Source organism: Myxocyprinus asiaticus, chromosome 20 (genome assembly GCF_019703515.2).
Source record: "Myxocyprinus asiaticus isolate MX2 ecotype Aquarium Trade chromosome 20, UBuf_Myxa_2, whole genome shotgun sequence".
NCBI classification, from domain to species: Eukaryota; Metazoa; Chordata; class Actinopteri; order Cypriniformes; family Catostomidae; genus Myxocyprinus; species Myxocyprinus asiaticus.
The window spans coordinates 4948205-4970455 of NC_059363.1; the positions used below are offsets into that span (position 1 = coordinate 4948205).

Here is a 22251-nt window from a genome sequence, read left to right on the forward strand (position 1 = left end):
TTTTGAAGGGCTGGGTATTGATACAGACTTTCCTGTTTGATTTGATTTCGATTCACAAGCTCGTCTAATTCTGATTTAATTCCGATTAACTTGGATATATTTCTGTAATAATGCCCATTTTGCTTGCATATGAAAGTAATTTGATGCTTGTCAATAACAATTCCGATACCACAACCAAATGCTAAATTGAGTAAACATTGTGTCAAATTCTCAAGTAATTTATTCAAGACAAGTAAACAGTCAGTAATGAAATAAGAACAAATAACCAAAATTGCAAGGAATAGAACAAGTAAAAACAATAGAACAAAGATACAAATTAAGAAATTTATGTTTTAAGATTTTAACACCAGTATTAAGTATTCAAGTAAACATTCAGAAGTTGAAAAGTTATTAAATGTAACATAAAGCTACCGTACTTAAATGACTGGTCTTCACTGTATGTTCAAAATACATTCATATATTTTAAAGCTTCTTTCAGTTGTTCCTTAATGAAAACGTATTTAAAAATATATATTTATCCCATTTTTTCCCAAATTTGGAATGCCTAATTCCCACTACTTAGTAGGTCCTCGTGGTGGCGCAGTTACTCAGTCCGGGTGGCGGAGGACAAGTCTCAGTTGCCTCCGCTTCTGAGACCGTCAGTCCGCGAATCTTATCATGTGGCTGGTTGTGCATGACACCGTGGAGACTCGCAGCATGTGGAGGCTCATACTACTCTCTGCGATCCACGCACAACTTACCACACGCCCCATTGAGAGTGAGAACCACTAATCGCAACCACAAGGAGGTTACCCCGAGAAGCAGATTTGAAATTAAAATAATAAAATAATTATTAATGAATTATTAAGAGTTTTAAATAAGATAACATTTAGTCCAAACACACCCAAGTAGCGTGTGCATGCATGCAGGAGAGAGAGATTTTGGCTATTAAATGTATTTTTGAAATATTTTAAAGATTTTTGGGGATAGATTTAATATTAAGAATACATTTATTGAAAAGATGTTGTTTTATATTTGCTACTGTATACTTTATGATATCTATGATGATAATTCCCCCAAATGGGAAAAAAGTGTAGTTTATTATTTTCACTTATTTTGGTTGAGGCAAGCCCTAATTTTAAGCTTGTTTTTCCAGACCAAGTCCCTTTTTTTTCTTGAGAGATTTGGTAACAATGCACTTGGTATATAACCCACTCTTAGCACAGAGTACTGTCATTTAAAAAAAAAAAGAATGTTACTAACCTCTCTTTAATTTAGTTCTAACTGATTATCATTTGGAAAGGAGACCAGAAAAAATAAATAAAATAAAAAAATAAATACAGTTTCTACTCAGAACGAACATTCCGTTTTTAGTTCCTGGAAATAAATGACAGCGTCCAAATGAATACCTCACTGAGACGAAATTATTGAAGCTGCAACTCCGCATACACGCTCAGAGCACTCCCACATGTAAATCGGTATTTGGTAGTAGTCTCTCTCTCCATCTCTCTCTCTCTCTCTCTTTCATTCTCTGGGGCATGAAGTCATGTCTCATTTTCTCTTCCTCCTCTGTAATACACTCACAAACAGGTGTGGTGACAAGCTCAGTTAATGCCATGACCAGCGGCTACATATTCATCTGCTCTGAGAGCCGTATCAGCGCATGAGATGAGAGCGAGTTGCGCAAGGTCGCTGCCAGGGGAATAATTTAGCAGCAGTATCTATCGATCTCCGTTGACTGCCACAGTCTCACTGAATTCCTTTGGTCCATGATCATGTGTCATATTGCAGCAACCAGAATTGCATAGAGGGGCATTAGGTTAGAGGGGAGACCGGGCTAGTTGTCACAATTTTTTACTCCAGTGAATATTTCTCACGGTAGTTACACTTTTGAAAGTCAATTTCTGCAGAACCACATACCTTAAAGTCTTGGCTAGAAAAAAGCTAGTGAACATTTTCACTGTTCTTGCCCAGGAAAAAAGATACAGTTCATTGACCTTTTGTAGCAATAGTGGGGCATGTTGTCAGACAAAGTGGGGTTAGTCGTAACATTAAATCCGTGGTGGAGGTTTCGTGCGAACATTGAGGGGTGATGAGGTAATGTGTCCTCCAAAACCACCGCAGGTCTAGGTTTTGAAATGGCGCTCACACAGCGGTCCTCTCCAGCATTTAGCTTTGACAGCACAGCCAATCTCGCCTACTTCAAATCTCGTCTGCCTGGCTGGTGAAGGCCAAACAGTCGATAAATGATGGGATTTTTAGCCAGCTTCTGCAGAGAGGTAATTTGTATCAATAACTTTGATTTTCACCAATGAGCAGGGGGTGCTGCTGTGGAGAAAGGGCAAAAATATCCTCATATTCATTCAGATGGCTGCACCTGTTCATTAGATGTTAAAGAATTAAATTTGATCAGTTTGGGTTTGTGACAATAACTAGTGAACTATGCTCCATTCCCAGCAGCTCAAGCACAGGATCAAAGATTTTGTTCCGCAAATGCTATTGATTGAGCTTCACATGTATTGGACTGAACATTTCTTTGATGTGCATAGTTTTAGAGTGTTATGAGTTTTACATACATCCAGTAGATGGCAGTATTTACACATCACTCACACAGAACTGCACAGACCTCCTTAAACTCATAAAGCAATTCGGGTGCATCAAGGGCAGCAACTGTGTGACATTCCCTTAAGCATTGTGTGCTTTTAAACTTTTATCTGTTTATCTGTACACTTGATTCCATCTGTAAAGTTCTATTTGTTTTGTTACAATTTAACAGATATTTGGTTCAGTTTTAAGAAGGCTTCACAACATTGCTAGTTTTCACATTTTGAGATGTATTATGTCAAAAATAGTCAGTATAATGATGTGTGCCATGTTTGACCATGTTTATGTGCCTGTGTGTGTTTTGCAGGGTTTTGTTAGCAAGCTGGATGAGTTTATCTGTTGGCTGCGAGATGCTTTAGAAACCACGGAGAACTGGACGCCACCCAGAGCAGATATCGACAGCCTCAAACTCTACCTGGAAACACACCTTGTGAGTAAAGAGTCAAGAGTATAAATTGAGTAAATATTGTGTCAAAGTAAAATGTTCATTTATTTACTAATGATAATAAGTAATATATGTTCAGTTCATGTAGATTGGGCCACTTTTGTCACAGAGAGGCTGGGTTCACAAAGCAGCTGAATGTGGCCCAAATCAGTTTTTTTTTTTTTTTACTCACATGTTACACAGATCTGTTAATTGGGTGACCATGTGAACAGCCAGAAGTGCTTTGAAACATTTTCAAATCCGATCTGGGCCACTTTTCACATGTGGAAATAGATCAGATACGCACGAGATTTTTTTTCCCAACCTGCCTTCATTGTGAACAGCCAGGTCAGATTTAATGTGATTTTTTTTTGCATCAATCTAGCTCAACATTTAGCATTTACGCACTTGATTACTGGCATGTTATTGTTTAAAACTATTAATTGCGAGTCCTATCTTTTCTAGTTAACGCATTCGGTTCTTTTTTAAGGAAAGAAAATATAATTCTAGGTTCAACAGTTGGGTTCAGCAATTAATTTTGACTACATGTAGTAAAATATGTGCATGAAAAGTTGCAGAGATAGATTTATGTACTGTAAATGCTCTGATCGCGCAGAAAACACAGTTTCTATATTTCTCAAACTGTATCAAAATGCGAATGCAAGCAAGTCAATGAAAATCTGAAATGATTATACAGTAGAAAACAACTCTTCTCACCTTACAGTTTTTTTTTCCTGCTGTACATCGATTGTTTTGTGTGATTTGCTCTTAAGTTATATTATACTCTTTAGCTTTGATAATAATTAAATTGCACAATACGAAGGCAAATTACTTTATTTATGCTTTATTAATGCTTTATCCAAGATCAAGACAGTCTTTCTCCAAAACTTGCTGACATATTATTAGATACAGTTCAAGTCAGAAGTTTACATACACCTTAGCCAAATACATTTAAACTCAGTTTTTCACAATTCCTGACATTTAATCGTAGAAAACATTCCCTGTCTTAGGTCAGTTAGGATCACTACTTTATTTTAAGAATGTGCAATGTCAGAATAATAGTAGAGAGAATGATTTATTTCAGCTTTTATTTCTTTCATCACATTCCCAGTGAGTCAGAAGTTTACATACAATTTGTTAGTATTTGGTAGCATTGCCTTTAAATTGTTTAACTTGGGTCAAATGTTTTGTGTAGCCTTCCACAAGCTTCTCACAATAAGTTTCAGGAATTTTGGCCCATTTCTCCAGACAGAACTGGTGTAACTGAGTCAGGTTTGTAGGCCTCCTTGCTCGCACACGCTTTTTCAGTTCTGCCCATCGGATTGAGGTCAGGGCTTTGTGATGGCCACTCCAATACCTTGACTTTGTTGTCCATAAGCAATTTTGCCACAACTTTGGAGGTATGGTTGGGGTCATTGTCCATTTGGAAGACCCATTTGCGACCAAGCTTTAACTTCCTGACTGATGTTTTGAGATGTTCCTTCCATATATCCACATAATTTTCCTTCCTCGTGATGCCATCTATTTTGTAAAGTGTACCAGTCCCTCCTGCAGCAAAGCACCCCCACAACATGATGCTGCCACCATCATGCTTCACGGTTGGGATGGTGTTCTTCGGCTTGCAAGCCTCACCCTTTTTCCTCCAAACATAACGATGGTCATTATGGTCAAACAGTTTTTGTTTCATCAGACCAGAGGACCTTTCTCTAAAAAGTAAGATCTTTGTCCCCATGTGCACTTGAAAACTGTAGTCTGGCTTTTTTATGGTGGTTTTGGAGCAGTGGCTTCTTCCTTGCAGAGCAGCCTTTCAGGATATGTCAGTATAGGACTCGTTTTACTGTGGATATAGATACTTGTCTACCTGTTTCCTCCAGCATCTTCACAAGGTCCTTTGCTGTTGTTCTGAGATTGATTTGCACTTTTCGCACCAAACTATGTGCATCTCTAGGAGACAGCATACTTCTCCTTCCTGAGTGGTATGATGGCTGCGTGGTCCCATGGTGTTTATACTTGCTTACAGATTGTTTGTACAGATGAACGTGGTACCTTCAGGCATTTGGAAATTGCTCCCAAGGATGAACCAGACTTGTGGAGATCCATAATTTTGTTTCTGAGGTCTTGGCTGATTTCTTTTGATTTTCTCATGATGTCAAGCAAAGAGGCACTGAGTTTGAAGGTAGACCTTAAAATACATCCACAGGTACACCTCCATTTCAGTACACCTCCTATCAGAAGCTAACTGGCTAATTGTCTAAAGGCTTGACATCATTTCCTGGAATTTTCCAAGCTGCTTAAAGGCACAGTTAACTTAGTGTATATAAACTTCTGACCCACTGGAACTGTGATATAGTCAATTAAAAGTGAAACAATCTGTCTGTCAACAATTGTTGGAAAAATTACTCATGTCATGCACAAAGTAGATGTCCTAAATGACTTGCCAAAACTACAGTTTGCTAATATGAAATCTGTGGAGTGGTTAAAAAAATGAGTTTTAATGACCTCAACCTAAGTATATGTAAACTTCTGACTTCAACTGTATATAAGCATTAAATGTCCTATCCACTTACAAAACAGCCAATTACATTTTTAAATGCAATGTAATTCATTATTCATATCATAATGATGAGTTTGCCAGAGTTAAAGGAATAGTTCTCCCAAAAATGAAAATTTGCTGAAGTTTACTCACCCTCAGGCCATCCAAGATGTATCTGAGTTTCTTTCTTCATCAAAACAGAATTTAAGATTTTTAGGATTTCATTTCAGGCCTCCTCCTTTAAACAATGCAAGTGAATGTCCTCCATTTTTTGACGGTCCAAAATGCATATTTAGGGTATAATCCACACGAATCCAGTCGACAAATAAAGTTCTTCTGAAATCAAACGATTGATTATTTTTAGAAACAAAACAATACTTAGATACTTTTTAACTACAAATGTTCGCTTCCGTACATCTCTGTGACGTGCGCTCATGAGAGGGATGACGTAAGCTCGTTGGTAAGGTCACGCGTCACGTGGAGGAGGAGTCAGGAAGCGCGTCATTGTTTACAACATAAACTTGCACAGATCACAGACCAAGCGCCGTTCACAAACCAAAACAGTCCAAAACAATTTAAAAACAATATAAAATAAAAAATCATTTCCAAATAATAATAAAAAAAACTTTACTGCAGTAAATAACCATCCTTTATTTTGGAGCAATGCCGTTGCGTTATCTACTTGTACTTTTCCTTTAGCAGAAATATATAGGCTATATGACTGTCAGAAATTCAAGCCACACAAGTTGTAGTTAGTGAAACCAAATGCGAGAGTGTTTACTGAGATTCACAGGATTTACACAGTGAGATCAATGGTACAGGTGATATCACAGAAGAGAAGCTTCACAAACTGAAGCGAGTGAATTGAGTGCAGGTGCAGTGAATTAGAAATCGGGTGATAAGGATCAGAGCGCTGAGGGAGGTGCAGAGCTCGAGGGAGGCGTGACAATTACAACGTTTTCACACATACCTGAGTTTGCTGGAAAAACAGCACGGGCACAGCCGATGAATTCAGATATCGACCCTTTGTTTCTTTCGATGGTCTGAAATCCTCAGCGGTAAAATGTTCACTGCACACCCTCGAATATTTGAGAGAATGTGGGGTGTACTGATATCCAGGTTCAGCACGATAAGCCAGAGCTTCAATTGCTCATGATCATGTATAGGCAATCGAAGAAAAGTTAATATTTTTCCTGCCGTGCATTTTCTTTGGGGTTTCTGAAGGTTGAAGCATCCAGGATACACACGCCAAACGACCATTTTGAACAATACTCTTATACAAATACAAATCTTCAGCAAAGACAATAACATTTTGTATAGTGCTTCTCCTCTTGTAAACAATGACACGCTTCCTGACTCCTCCTCCACGTGACGCGTGACCTTACCAACGAGCTTACGTCATCCCTCTCATGAGCGCGCATCACAGAGATGTACGGTAGCGAACATTTGTAGTTAAAAAGTATATAAGTATTGCTTTGTTTCTAAAAATAATCAATCGTTTGGGTTCAGAAGAACTTTGTTTGTCGACTAAAGTCATGTGGATTATTTTGATGCACCCTAAATATGCATTTTGGACCGTCAAAAAATGGAGGACATTCACTTGCATTGTTTAAAGGAGGAGGCCTGAAATGAAATCCTAAAAATCTTAAATTCTGTTTTGATGAAGTAAGAAACTCAGATACATCTTGGCTGGCCTGAGGGTGAGTAAATTATCAGGAAATTTTCATTTTTGGGTGAACTATTCCTTGCTCAGGGATTGTTTTATGCATGCGGGTCAGTTTAGGAGCATCGGCTGTTCAGACCAGTATCTGATATGGGCTACATCATGTGAATAACCAATAAATAAATAAATAAATAAAAGATTTGAGCAGAAAATCAGATTTGGGTCAGCAGCGGTATGAACGTAGCCAGAGGTGAATGGCAAAAAGTGGCCCAATTTACCTGTATTTACCCCATATATTTTATCAGTATTACATATATCAGTGTTTTATGATATATACTAGATTTGAATTAGCATGTCATCGGCCATTGGCCACTTAGCTCTCTAGCTATTTATGTCTGCATTGACTATTAAAAAATCTGTATTGGTCGACCACTAGTTAAGATCTCTTCTGAATCTCCAGAGGAGACACATGTGAGATGTCGGGTCTTTTTCTCAGGAGAAATATCTGAGAAGCAGGGGACTTTCCTCTCCAGTTGCTCTCCATTCAATCTCATTGTTGTCTTCACAATTGAGATATTAAAGGAATGTTCTGGGTTCAATAGAAGTTCAGCTCAATCAACAGCATTTGTGACATAATGTTGATTACCACAAAAATTTATTTTGACTCGTCCCTCATTTATTAAAAAAAAAAAAAAAAAAAAAGGGCAAAAATCGCTGATACAGTAAGGCACTTACAATGGAAGTGAATGGGGCCAGTCCGGAAACATGAAAATACACACCGTTTCAAAAGCCACAAGACTTAAACATTATATGAGTTAACAAGATTTTATTCTGATTAAATATCGCTTACTAACCTTATCAGTGTGGTTTGCAGTATATTAAAAAATTACAACTTTGTTGCCATGACAATGCAATGCTGGTAAGCCCTGTGATTTTATCACACTAAAATCATGTTAACATATATAATATTTACGTCTCGTGGCTATACTTTTGAAACGGTGTGTATTTTAGCGTTTATGGACTGGCTCCATTGGCTTCCATTGCAAGTTGCTTACAGTAAAACAGGGACGAGTCTAAATTAATTTTTGTGGTAATCAACATCATGCCAAAAATGCTGTCGAATGAGCTTAACTTGTATTGAACCCGGACCATTCCTTTAAAGTTATCTTATTATGTTGTCTTTCTGTATGCACTAGTGAGACTTCGACTGTTTATCCACGTGTCCGTGTGCCTATCTTGTCTCTCCTGCAGGAGGGAAATCACATTGTGTTTAATAGTGAGGGGATTCATTCATTTTTATTGATTTAGAGAGAGGGGTCAGACATTCTTTGTCTCTCATCCAGCGTTCGGAGGTCTCAGGATGTGCTCACAGGTTTAATGTCTGGACGTTAAGGCCAGCTGGCAGGTGGGAAGTGTGCCTGTGTGTGTTTGTATGTGTGCATACGAGTACAGATCTTTCCGGTACCCATGGGAGAGCCATAAGAGGAGGCTGGCTGTTTCAGGGTAGTGAGAGAGAGAGAGAAAGAGAGAAAAGGAGTGAGCTTTCTTTATAAGGCATTGAGAGATTGTGAAATGAAACAGCTATTGATTGCGCTGGGTGGCGGATCCAGGTCTCTGAATCACATTAACGAGACACACACACACACACAAACACACACACATTGGCAAATGGGAAACAGAGACAAGAGCCTGCAGTCACAAAGATAGTGAGTTGTGCCCCTGCTTTCTAACATACAAGGAAACATTAAACACTCATCTTTTATACGTCTGTTAGTTGATAAAATGCACAGCGAAGAGGATGATGTCCTCAAATAGATTTGGCCTGAATGGACTTCTATTATGACGTGGCATGACGGTAAAAGACATCCGTCTAGTGCATGTTTACATAGCAAAACAATAAAAAAACAGCGCTGACAAACATCTCTGACAGCCTTAATTTGACCGCCTTACAACAATATCAAACCATTGTGTTTGCCAAGAAATATTGTAATTTAAGGCGGCATAAAATGGAAATTGAGATTTTTTCCATTCCAATTTTTCTTCCCTTTACAGGACACTAAATATAAAGGGAAAAAGAACACTTAGCTGTGCTTTACATCCCAATATTGGTGGATAATAGTGCGTTAAAGAAAATGAATAAAGTTTGGGGTAGGGAACAGGGTTTTGGCAGGAAAAACAGCCGAAAACACACCTCTTCATCTCTGCATTTGCTGCTTTGATGGCATTTTTGTGAACATGACTCTTGAAGTGGCAAGGTTAAAACTTGGCTTTACTGCAGCGTGGCCGTGCATACATCGGCAGAGTCAGTCATATCACCGGAAGAGCAAGTTATGACATATGAGTACGAGGTCAATTTTTTATTTTTATAAAATAGCAAATATGCATGGATGAATCATTCACAATAAGACCAGTAATAGGCACTATTAAAATAAATTGGGTCAGTTTTGATTTCATGCCAACTTTAAAGAATTATACAAAATGTAAATATTGGAGGCAACATCCACACTAATCCATTTTCCTTTGAAACCTATTTTTTTTTTTTTTTTTTTTTGCAAACGTCATTCTTTGACAAAGTATGTGGCCCTAGAAGGCGTTTTTTTTTTTTTTTTTTAATGCTACGTTTTTGGTGGAGAAATTGCCATTCTAGTGTGAATGTGAGGCGTAACTTAGCAAAATCAATGCGTTTTCAAACGAAAACGTATATAAGTGTGGAGGAAGGGATTGTGGGTAATATTAGTGCACTAAAACCATAATAAGTTGACTTTACTCAATTGACTGAATAAACTCGTTCCCTCAATTGAATTGAGTAATGGTGTCTCCAAAACTTGTGTAAAAGTTTACTTAAAGGGATATTTCACCCAAAAATGAAAATTCATCATTTACTCACCCTCATGCCATCCCATGCCATTCTTTCTTCAGCAGAACACAAACAAAGATTTTTAGAAGAGTATCTCAGCTCTGTCGGTCCATACAATGCAAGTGAATGGTGATCAGACCTTTGTAGCTCCAAAAATCACATAAAGGAAACATAGAAGTAATCCACTAGTGTTTTAATCCATATCTTCAGAAACAATATAGGTGTGGGTGAGAAACAGATCAAAATTTAAGTCTTTTTTTTCCTCTAAATCTCAACTTTCACTTTTACATCTGGAAGTCACATGTGGTGCCTGTTTAGTTTCACTTTCACATCTGAAAGTGAAAGTTAAAGTGGAGATTTAGAGTAAAAAAGGACTTAAATATTGTTCTTTTTCTCACCCACACCTATTATATCACTTCTGAAGATATGGATTAAAACACTGGGGTCTTATGGATTACTTTTATGTTTCTTTTATGTGATTTTTGGAGCTACAAAGGTCTGATCACCATTCACTTGAATTGTATGGACCTACAGAGCTGAGATACTCTTCTAAAAATCTTTGTTTGTGTTCTACTGAAGAGAGAAAGTCATGCACATCTGGGATGGCATGAGGGTGAGAAAATTATGAGAGAATTTAAATTTTTGGGTGAATTATCCCTTTAACTTGGTGTTCATATAGAATGAACTTAACTATTTAAGTTAAAGTAACTACATGCAAGTAGATTCGCTATTTAAATGTTGTTTCTACTTAATAATTTTATTTGAATTGACTCAAATTTAGAACACAGCTCAAATTAAGAAGATTATAACCGATTCTAGGAAAATAATTAAATAAACGTAATTCTCCACAGAAATACACATAGACATGTACTTCAGTTGCACATGCACAAGGTGAACTGAAATAGAGTTAACAGGGTCCAAGTTGACAAAAGGAGACACAGATCATTCTAATACTGTCACGTGTCACACAAAACAACTATTTGTAATAAAACAATATAATTAATACTGAAAAAGAGCTAAAACCTTTATGAATTCTTAATAACAGCCATTTAAATGCCCCCATAAGTTCCCTTTGACCAAGGAAACATAATTAAATAATTCATGTGCAAGGGATTAGGGGTATTCGTTTGAGTTATTAACACTTAAAATTTTAAGTCTATAGATTTTTAAGATAAATAAGTTCAAGGGACATATATATTTAAGGCCCAAAACTTGACATTTCAAATAATGTTTAATTAAGACAACTGATTTTTTCCAGTAGGGTTTACAGTGTGCAAAAAGCATTCACAAATGCATACTTTGCAAATCCACCAGATATAGTATGGCATCTGGCCACATTTGGCATAATGTTTGCAGTGTACTATGATTTGGGATATACTAATCAAAATCTTGCTTAGTATATTGTACAAATAATGTGCGAACTAAGAAGCAGCCAGAGTTGGTGTTTGGTCTTCACACAAACGTTCTTAATAACCAACCCAGCACTCCCTCTGTTTCTCATAAACGCATCTCTCTATAAACTCTGGCTCCTCTACCCCTGCCTGACCTCCCTGATCCAGGAGAGACCAGTGGGCTGCCCGCCCCCCCGTCTGCCCACCAAGCATCCACGGATTCCATCAAACCAACACACCGCAAACCCCAATCTGTTCCTCCCCTAGCAGCTTTTCTCCATGCCCTCGCCTTACCGTCTCTCGCTCTCTGATTTAGGGATTAGGACAGGGGGAGGTTCGTGGTCCACTGCTTGCTGTGGCACATCTATTGATGTCAAGTAAGCGATAACCTGTCTGCCCTCACGTCTGATCCTAGCGAGGGAGCTTCAGCTCAGTGTGTGGCGGTAGCACTGCGTCCTGTCTGTCTGCTCACACAAACATATATACAGAGGCGTATCACACACCTCGAGCTGGCAGAACAAAGCACATATCACCTTAGATGTTAAGATGGAACTTAAGTTTTCACTGTAATGGCAAGTAAAACACACATCTGCCTTAGGAATCGACTTAAAAGACAGATTTCAGCTTTACACTCCCATAAGGCAAGATTTCATTGTAAACATTGGATTTTCTCTTTGATTCTGGGTTTCCAAGGTAAAGGTGATGATGAAATGGATGCAAGGGCATTTTACACACCTAGAGACTCAACAGTATTTGGTTTTTTTTTTTGGGGGGGGTGGGGGGTATGGAGCTAAAAATATTTAACCAAATGTTCTCATTTCATAAAGCGTGATACTGTACGTGCTGCATTATTGGTTAAACTCAACCTTGAATTGAAAGCAGAAATGCTATAGATGTGTGCATATTGTTATACAGAATCTATTGTATTTTAATAAGATTGTTTATTAAGAAAGTAAATAGGGGCCATTTTGAACTCATGTTGATTTTTGGCTGTCCAAAAGTGTATTTCATTGTGGAATACAGCATTCCAAGTGTGCTCTGGTTGTGCTGTATACTGCATATTTGAGTTAGTAGGTTGTCTACACATAACATTTAGTTACTTTGCACAATGTACATATTGCATACAACAAAAATAGTATGGTAGTATACTGTGAAATAGATGCATTTTGGACATTTTGGACACATTGAGACTGAGAACATAGTATACTGCATACTGCAATAATAGTTTGAGAGTAGTATGCTACGAAAATGTAGTATGCTGTGAAATAGATGCAAGGGCACTTTGCACACCTTGAGACTAAATGGAAATGTGCAAACAAAATACACATTCTTTGCACAGTAAATATACTGCATACTGAAAAATAGTATGCATAGTATGGTAGTATACTGTGAATAGATTGAGACTTTGAGAGTCAACAGGAATGTGCATACATAAAATTTACATATTTTGTGCAGTGTACATACTAAATACTGCAAAAATAGCATGATTCGTATGCTCTGAAATAAATGCTTGGGGATTTTGCACACCTTTAGACTCAACGGGAATGTGTTCGCATACTGTACATATGCTGTAAGTGTCTGGAGTATGCAGTAGGTATGCTGTGCAAAGTATGAGTACTCCTATGGCAATATGCTATGAAATAGATGCAAGGGCATTTTGCATAATTTTATCATCGGAATGAGCATACATAAAATGTACATTCTTTATACAGGTGCTGTGAGATAGATGCAGGGACATTTTGTATATCTTGAGACTCAACAGGAATGTGCATACTTACAATTTGCATACTTTGCACAGTATACAGGGTATACTGCACAAATAGTATGAGTGTAGTGCTATGTATTTTGCACACCGTGGGACTCGAATGTCCTTTTTTCTGTTCATGAGCTTAAAAAGGTGTATGTTACGAAATATATTTTGCATTAAATATCCTCATTTCATAAAACATGATGCACGCTACATTATTGCTTACACTCAACCTTGAATTGGAGGTGCAAGTATTGTTCTTCCAGGATTTTAATAAGATGTGTGTGATATTGATATGCCTTCAGTTATAGCTGATGGGATTATCACAGCTCCCTTTTTATGCTCTTGAATACAGTGTAAGGATGTCTTTGCCAGGTGCACCAAACATTGATATTAGGACTCCTCTGCGATTGTTTTTAAAAGGCATTTCTTTGAGCGTGTGTAAGTGATAGATATCTGTTTATTCTGCTTTTTTTTTGCTCTGGATTGTTTACTCATTTTAAAGGTGTTTAGCTCTGTAAAGGATATCAATTTCAGTCAGTATCCAAAGCCATAAATAAGCTCTCCCCACTTTCACTCTTGTCTGTCAGGAGTGATAAATTCTCTCACCTGCCGATCCATCACACGTCTAGTCCCGCTCACGCTTTCTGATGGCACAAAGTTGGGAGTGTGTCTTGGCTCTCTCGTTCGGCTCTTAGACGGACTCAAACACCAGACCATCTATTTAGTACGAATGATGGCCCTTTTTTTTTATTTTATTTTTTTTAAGAAACCACTACACTTAAGGTTTGTATGATTATTGATCTCAAATGGGGCACAGTCCTAAACATTGGTAAAGATTAGTAAACGCATTAGGTATCATGAACTTACAATGAACATAATTTTTTAACAGCATACAGTTCATGTTAGCTTATAAAATACAATTGTCCATTGGTTAGTTCAGTAATATTAGTTAACTACTTCTATTTTATAAAATGTGTAAGTATATGTTGAAAATTAACATTTACAGCACTTTAAAAATTGGTTAATGTTCATTGTTATTTCATGTTAAATAATGTTAATGAATACAACCTTATTGTAAAGTGTTACAAATAAGTGTAAGGCAGGACATGATTTTCCATTAGGAATCAGAATCAGAATCAAAATGAGCTTTATTGTCAAGTGTTCTCACGTACACAAGGAATAGGAGAAATAAGTGCACACAGAACATTACAGTGAGACACAGAATATAAAACAAGGTAAGAGTATAAGTAGACATATAAAAAATAGGACATATAACATAGAATGGCGTATGTACATGTGCAAGTGGTAATATAATTAATTCGATTTCGAAACAGGATTGATTGATTCATAAAAAAATTTATGTTACACACCAGAATGGAGCCAGACCTGAATGTGAATTTTGTAACAATGCCTTTCTAGTAGAGTTAGGAACAAAGAAACATTTATTTTATTTTAAAAACCGGTAAAATAAAAAAAAATAAAAAATGGAACTAAAGGATTTTCATACAAATTTTGGTTCCATTAACAGTTCTTAAATGTGCATTCCTCCACTGATATGGACGCAACACTTTGCTAGTTTGCTAGACACTGTTTCCTGCTATCATTCAGCAGCATTGCAACAATGCTACTAAGCTAACTATGCTACTAAGGCTGCTTTAACACTAGTGCTTTTGGCACATGATTTTAGGATGATGTGAATGCTGTTTTCTGAACTCGAATAGGTGATCTGTGGTACGTTTAATGTGAACTCCAGTACGGTTCGCTGCTGATATGAACACAATTGTTCCATATTGCGGAAGTGAACCACTTGTGATGACGTATAATTACCATCTTTGCAGGTTCTGGTTGCAGTTTTTGTGGTATAATGCATTTCTCACACCTGCTCGTCTCCAAATAAATCCCCTAAAGAGAGCAGCTCACATTTTTCACCTCTTTTGTAACGGATCTGCAGGTGATGCTAAAATTCATCACATCATTGAACATTCAATGCATCTATGGCAGACAAACACATGGGTTGTTCTGTGCATGTAAAGTTTTGGTGGTAAATCCAAAGTGACGAAGACTTTAATAACACAGTGTGGCTGACGTCTTCTTGAGTTGTTACCTAGTTACAGTGGTAAACAGCTACCACTTGTACTCACGTCGATGATGCAATTGGATCGCGGTTTGTACCCAAATAATATGATGTTAACGGGAGGGGGGAGGAAATGTACACCGGTTCGGTCCAAGCAATCGCAGCAAGTGTGAAAGCACCCTAAATCAGCAGTGCGAAATGCACAGTGCGACCAGTGTAGTGCGATTCTTGAATGAATGACTCTTATGAACCATTTCTTTTGAATCTACGGTGCGAAACACACAGTGCGACCAGTGTAGTCCAATTCCTGAACAATTGCCTCTTTGAACCAGTTCTTTTGAATCTATAGCATGAAAAATACAGCACAACCAGTCTATTCCGATTCCCAAATGAATGACTTTAATGAACAGGTTCCTTTGATTCTATAGCGCGAAACACAGTGCGACCAGTGTGGTCCGACTGCAGGATGAATAACTCTTATGAACTGGTTCTTTTGAATCTGCAGTGCAAAACACACAGTGCAACCAGTCTTGTGCGATTGCCAAACAAATTACTTTTATGAGCCGGTTCTTTTGAATCTATGGTGCAAATTATATTGCGCAATCAGTGTAGCCTGGTTGCCAAACGAATGACTGTTATGAACAGGTTCTTTTGAATCTACAGCGTGAAACACACAGTACGACCAGTGTAGTGCGATTGCCGAATGAATGACTCTTATGAACTGGTTCTTTTGAATCTGCAGCACAAAACACACAGTGTGACCAGTGTTGTACTATCGCCAAATGAATGACATTTTCAGCTGTTTTTTTTTATTTATTTATGGTGCAAATTATACAGCACAACCAGTGTAGCCTGATTGCCAAACAAATGACTCTTATGAACCAGTTCCTTTGAATCTACAGCGTGAAACACACAGTATGACCAGTGTAGTGTGATTGCTGAATGAATGACTCATATGAACTGGTTCTTTTGAATCTGCAGTGCAAAGCACACAGCGCAACCAGTGTTGTGCTACTGCCAAACGAATGACATTTTCAGCTGGTTCTTTTGAATCTATGGTGCAAATTATACAGCACAACCAGTGTAGCCTGACTGCCAAACGAATGACTCTTATAAACCAGTTCCTATGAATCTACAGCATGAAACACACAGTGTGACCAGTGTAGTGCGATTGCCGAACGCATGACTTTTATGAGCCGTCTTTTTTTTTTTTATCTACAGCACAAATCATACAGTGCTTCCAATCAAAAGTCATTTCACTGGTAGAGTTTGATTAAGAAGATTAATAATTCACAATAAGTCTAGGAAAACAGGAACACATATTAATACATTAAATTGGGTCATATTTGATTATACACTGACCAACTTTTGCCTGTCCAAAAGCAGATTGCATTGTGGTAAATAGTATTCTGCACAATATGCTCTGATTGTAAATTACTTTTTGGCAAATGTTGTGGATCGTCATGCATTACGTTAAAGCAAATTACACAAAATGCAGAACATTTGCATGTGCAGACAAGTAATATATACAGTAATGGATACATTATAGAGTAACTATAGAGTAATTTGTTAGTATGCCATTTCGAAGAACATACCCTTGGTCTTTTTTTTTTTTTGCTCTAGACAGGATATGTGTTGAACAGACAGGTGGATTTGTGACAGCGGGACAGAATGGATACACTTTACTGAACAGATACAGCATTTTGATGTGGAGGCAGGGAGACATGTAGCTCTCCGTCAGGTAGACAGGCTGTCTGTCAGACAGCTGAAGGTGAAAACGGGCCGTGGCAGTTCCCGCTGCCCTCCGTGACGCTGGTCAAATCAGAACGGTCGGTAATGGCGTGAAACGGCACAGGGAGATCTGAGGAGATGAGAATCGAAGGTGAGGATGGCTCTAGGCGCCTCAACCTCGGGCCCCCTGTGGGAGCAGAGCCCCCCCCCCCCATTCCCCCTTTTGGCCCCCTCTGCACATCTTCAAAAGCTCAACCCCCCTCCCTTGCTCCAGACCAAGTATAATACTCTCTACTTTGATTACACTTAGCAACTAGAGAGCTCTCCATTCGAGAGTGCTGCGTTTATCAAAACCAATCAACATGAAGTTTTTTAAAGCCGTGGACCCACCCACTGGAAGGCGAGGGCAGGGAAAGAAAGGGTATTCATTGGGGTTTAGAGAGCGAGACGTGAAAAAAAAAGGGTTATAGTTGAAATACAGACATCAGGCTAAATGGGCAGTCTGTGGGGAGACATACGCATGAATGTGAGTAGGAGAATACTCGTCTGGTGGATCCTTTGAGCCACTGAGAGCCACACATTTTATTGTGGGTTTAAAGTAGAGAGACAGAAATAGGTTCAATTCCAAAACCTACATAGGCAGCATTTCAGTGCTAGTAACATCATCAAAATGAATTGCAAAAATATTTAGTTGTTCAATATCAAATCAACCAAATTTCAGAAACCGGCTGATTTTTTAAACCGGCTGAAATTTTGTTAATACTTTTCTGAACAAGGGTAAACATAAGTTTAGTGTCATTATTTTATTTTTACACAGAGATAGGAAGGTCTATTACAAAAATCAGTTGACTTCAGCACCCCTAGTTGCATTAAATGCCAATGGAGTCCAAAAATTGGAAAAAAACACTTTTTTGTTGTTGTTTCCCCAAAGTTGGAGTGCTTATAAATCCATAAGTATTAAAGATATCTTAATTTGCTTTTAGATACTGGTTCAGAACAAACTTTCCTTTTTGTATCTTTATTTTTAAGGCCATATATGGTTAAATCCCTGAGATATGGGGCTCTCAATGTTGCTCCATCCGTACATTTTACACATTTTCAGTGGTCGAAAACCAAATGTGGATCACATGGTAGGAAGCTAGTTTTTCTTGTCCAATAAAAAAATGGTCTGAAGTACAAATAACATTCAAGAAACTAGAAATTTATATTCACATACAAACAATAATGTCAAAATCTCTATTTTTTTGAGAGTCCAAACATACACAATCATTATTATTTTAATTTTAATTTTTTTAAATATTTTTTTCTCCCCAATTTGGAATGCCAAATTCCCAATGTGCTCTAAGTCCTTGTGGTGGCGTAGTGACTCAATCCAGGTGACAGAGGACGAATCTCAGTTGCCTCCATGTCTGAGACCATCAATCCGCGCATCTTATCACATGGGTTGTTGAGCACGTTACCGCGGAGACATAGCGCGTGTGGAGGCTTCACGCCATTCTCCACGGCATCCACGCACAACTCACCACGTGCCCCACTGAGAGAAAACCACATTATAGTTACCACGAGGAGGTTACCCCATATGACTCTACCTTCCCTAGAATCTGGGCCAATTTGGTTCCTTAGGAGATCTGGCTGGAGTCACTCAGCACACCCTGGATTCTAACACGTGATTTCAGGGGTGGTAGTCAACGTCTTTACTCGCTGAGCTACCCAGGCCCCCCTAACCTACACAATTATTAAAAATAAATGACACTTGTGGATCTTCAGTTAGTGCAATAGCCATATCTAGTTTTTGGATTTCAGAAATGTACATCTGCACAGCTCTGGAATGCATCATCCGTGCTGAAACATTCTAATGCCAAAGTCTTTTGTAATCAAATGATGAGTGAGTGTCTCCTGTGTGCTTCATGTGAGGAGCGGTATTTGTATGAGTTTCTGAGCATTTTGTGCATTCCAAATCACCATTTATGAAGCTTTTCACTTAGGATGCCTCCTTACAAGACACATAGAGAAACTGGAAAACAGATGCTCAGTAGAGTGGGCACCTGATGTCATTTTCTGGAGGGCATGACTATGGGAGAAATGGCTTCAGTTTTATAACGCCATTTGAATATTAGTTTATGCCACGGATGATGAATTAGAGGGACGGCTGTCGTTTGTTAATAATTCAGTGCTGTGTGGATTGCAGAATAGACTCAGGCAAATACACAGAGATGGGCTTCATTCCAGTGAGGATCTATGACTAATGTTCCACTGAGATCAAGGAGTGTGTGAAGGGTGTTTAAAGGTTGTGTGTCAGCAGCGTGCAAGGAGATTATGTACATTCTCGCAGATTGCGTAGAATTTTATGAATGTTTCTTCATGACTGGGGATAAAACCAGAAAGCATCAATTTCATCTGTTGTATTCTGATGTTCCATTGCATCCTGTAGGAAAGAAAAAGATAATATCTCAATTGTTTCTCTTTGACAGCATTGAGATTAAATGGAGAACAAATGACGACTTCTGTTTCTCAGATTTTCCCTCTAAGAAAAGACATCAGTAATCTCACAAGTGTCTCCTCTGGAGTTTCAGAAGAGATCTCATTGTTGAGTTCTTTTTTATAGCTCTGTACTCTTAATTTACTCAGTAAATTCACATTACTGTTAGAATAGATTGGCATAACTGGTATCATGCTAACTTCATGGTATTTATTGTAATGCTGTTAATTTATGCTGAGTTAAAAATATAATGAATAGCATATAATGTCAATCATCTTTGATAATAATGGGGATTCTTAATAATGTGTAAATTATGACTTGTTTTTATTGACATATTGTTTTTATTATTATTATTATTTTATGTTACTTTTATTTTTTTATTTTATGTTACATTTTTATTTATTTTAATTCTATTATTTTATTTTATTTATTCCTAATAATGGATAAATTATGACCTGGTTTTATTTATAAAATGTATAAAATAAATCCATGACCTGGTCAAAAAAAAAAAAAAAAAACAAAAGCATATAATTCTCCTCAGATTTGTTCGATTATATGTGTATTAAAGTCTTCTTGTACTAGAAGGCAGCAGGAAAATCTGAAGACGACCGAAAGTGAGAACATGAAAAGATGGTCTAACATTATTTTCCGTGTGCTAAGATGTCATGCTTTGTGTTTTGTGTTTGTTAATGTGTGTGTAGAGTTTCAAGCTGAATGTGGACAGTCACAGCGCTCTCAAAGACTGTCTCCTGGAGGAGGGACGACAGCTTCTGGAACTCATCATCTCCCACAAATCAGGTACAGTTCCGCCGAGCCACACATTTATTATTAATGTTTGTATTAACATAGTGACCTTCAGAATTTATAAATCCTCAAGCTACCCGCTTCTGAACCATCCAGTGCACATTTTCACATTCATAACAAACGCTGTGCAGCTCGCTGAATTGAGTTCTGGGATAAAGCAGAGAGACAGGCGCAGGAGTCGGCCGAGCGCTTCCGAGTCATATATGTAGAGAGCAGGAATTAAGAACGGCGAGTTCAGGAGTCAGAGACCATCGCAGACACTCGTTCCTGCACAATATCTCTCTCGTTCTGTGATTATTCACCTGAAGAGTCTGGCGGAGTGTTCTGCAAATGCACATATCCACTAAGCTGACCTTCCTGCTGGTATGTCTGGTATCCGCTGGGTAAAGCTGGCTGCCATTAAATATGCAGATGACAGAGTCAGAGCAGTACCTTATAATACCCTGACAGTGCTGTCCTGCGGTGCCACGGCGTGAAGACAACTCCCCCACCAACTATATAAATACAAACATGCACGCTCATGCCTATATTATACTGTACACCTGACCTTCTTTGCCTTATTTTGCAAAATATAGTTTTTTGAACTGAAGTACAAATTTTAGGTTTCTTGCACCAAAATTCATAATTTATTGTTTCATGTCATGTCATTTTTCACCCTATCTTTGATGCTTAGAATTAGTCAACATGAAATGGTCTCGCAAGAAGTACATAAAAATGACGTAAACCGATGAATTGGTTTACACATCAGTTTTCCACTTTATCTCTGACCCTTAGTGTTTAACAAGCAGTTATTGCTAATGTACCATTAAGATTTTTAAATGACCTTATTATTGGCTAACCTGTTTGTATCAGCATAGTTCACATTGCCATTCATTACATCAGGCCAAGTTTATGAAAATGAAATTACTCAAAGTTGATACAGTATATAAATGCAGTTGTGATGACCAAGACGATTTAAAAAACAAGCCATTTTGGCAGCTTAAATGGTCTGGGTGTTGTGGGTAGGGAGCTTTGCATCATGATTGTTGGAGTATATGTACTTAGTTCATGATTTCAAAACATTATTTTAAAGGAGCAAAGAAAATCCTGTTTTCAATTATACGTCCCCTTGAATGAAATTATTCAGCATTGTAATTAGGAGCAAATCTCCATCTAACCTCCCACCTTGACCAGTATTGCCCCGTATCTTAGCAACTCAGCAGACGGTTATCACTCCACAGGTATGAGTAGCGGCTTCCATCACAGTGCGCCGTCGGCCGCATCTAGAGACCTGAAAAAGACACAATGCAGGGTCACACTCCAAAAGACTGACTCAACCGTATTTATCTTAATTTATGCTTTTTAATTACTTTGAATAAATAGAATTTGACTATGGAGATGCTGATCGTGGCCGGTTGAGACGGAAACGACACATGATTAGTTTAGAATGTAGATATATCTCATAATACCCAAGGATTAACTCAATGCTTGGGTTCTCATCAGATGCAAAAACACACTCATGGGTCAGCTCGGGTCACCGACATCAAGTGTGTTATTCCTGTTATGCAGTAACGTTTGAACTCTTTAAAAAATCAATATGCTTATGTTGTAACTCATGGAAGTATTTCTAACAAAGGGTACACCAGACTTTTAGAAAAATGCACTGATCAAGCTCAGGTTTGATTAATAATTAATAATAATTATATACTGTATTAATATAATAAATTATTTATATCTGTTTTTGGTAACACTTTCTATGTAGCCCATTTTTGTATGCATTATAATGTGCATGTAATGTCTGATATTACACCTTATAATATGTTAAAACTTCTCATAAATAATTATAACCACAATTATAATACATTACAATACTTACCTATTCTTAGTTATACCTTAGAATACAATGCATTATAGCATGACCAATATAAAAGTTATAATGTAATATACATATTTGTATTATACAAGTGTATATAAGGTATGCTT

At 37.7% G+C, this 22251-nt stretch overlaps 1 protein-coding gene across 1 annotated transcript in view; it reads left to right on the forward strand.

Annotated features, from left to right (window-relative positions):
* Positions 1-22251, forward strand: part of LOC127411506 (A-kinase anchor protein 6-like) — a 221117-nt gene that overhangs the window by 58028 nt on the left and 140838 nt on the right. The window contains exons 5-6 of the mRNA XM_051647145.1: positions 2891-3013; positions 20187-20283. Coding sequence (XP_051503105.1) covers positions 2891-3013; positions 20187-20283 — 220 coding nt within the window. The remainder of the gene's footprint in view (positions 1-2890; positions 3014-20186; positions 20284-22251) is intronic.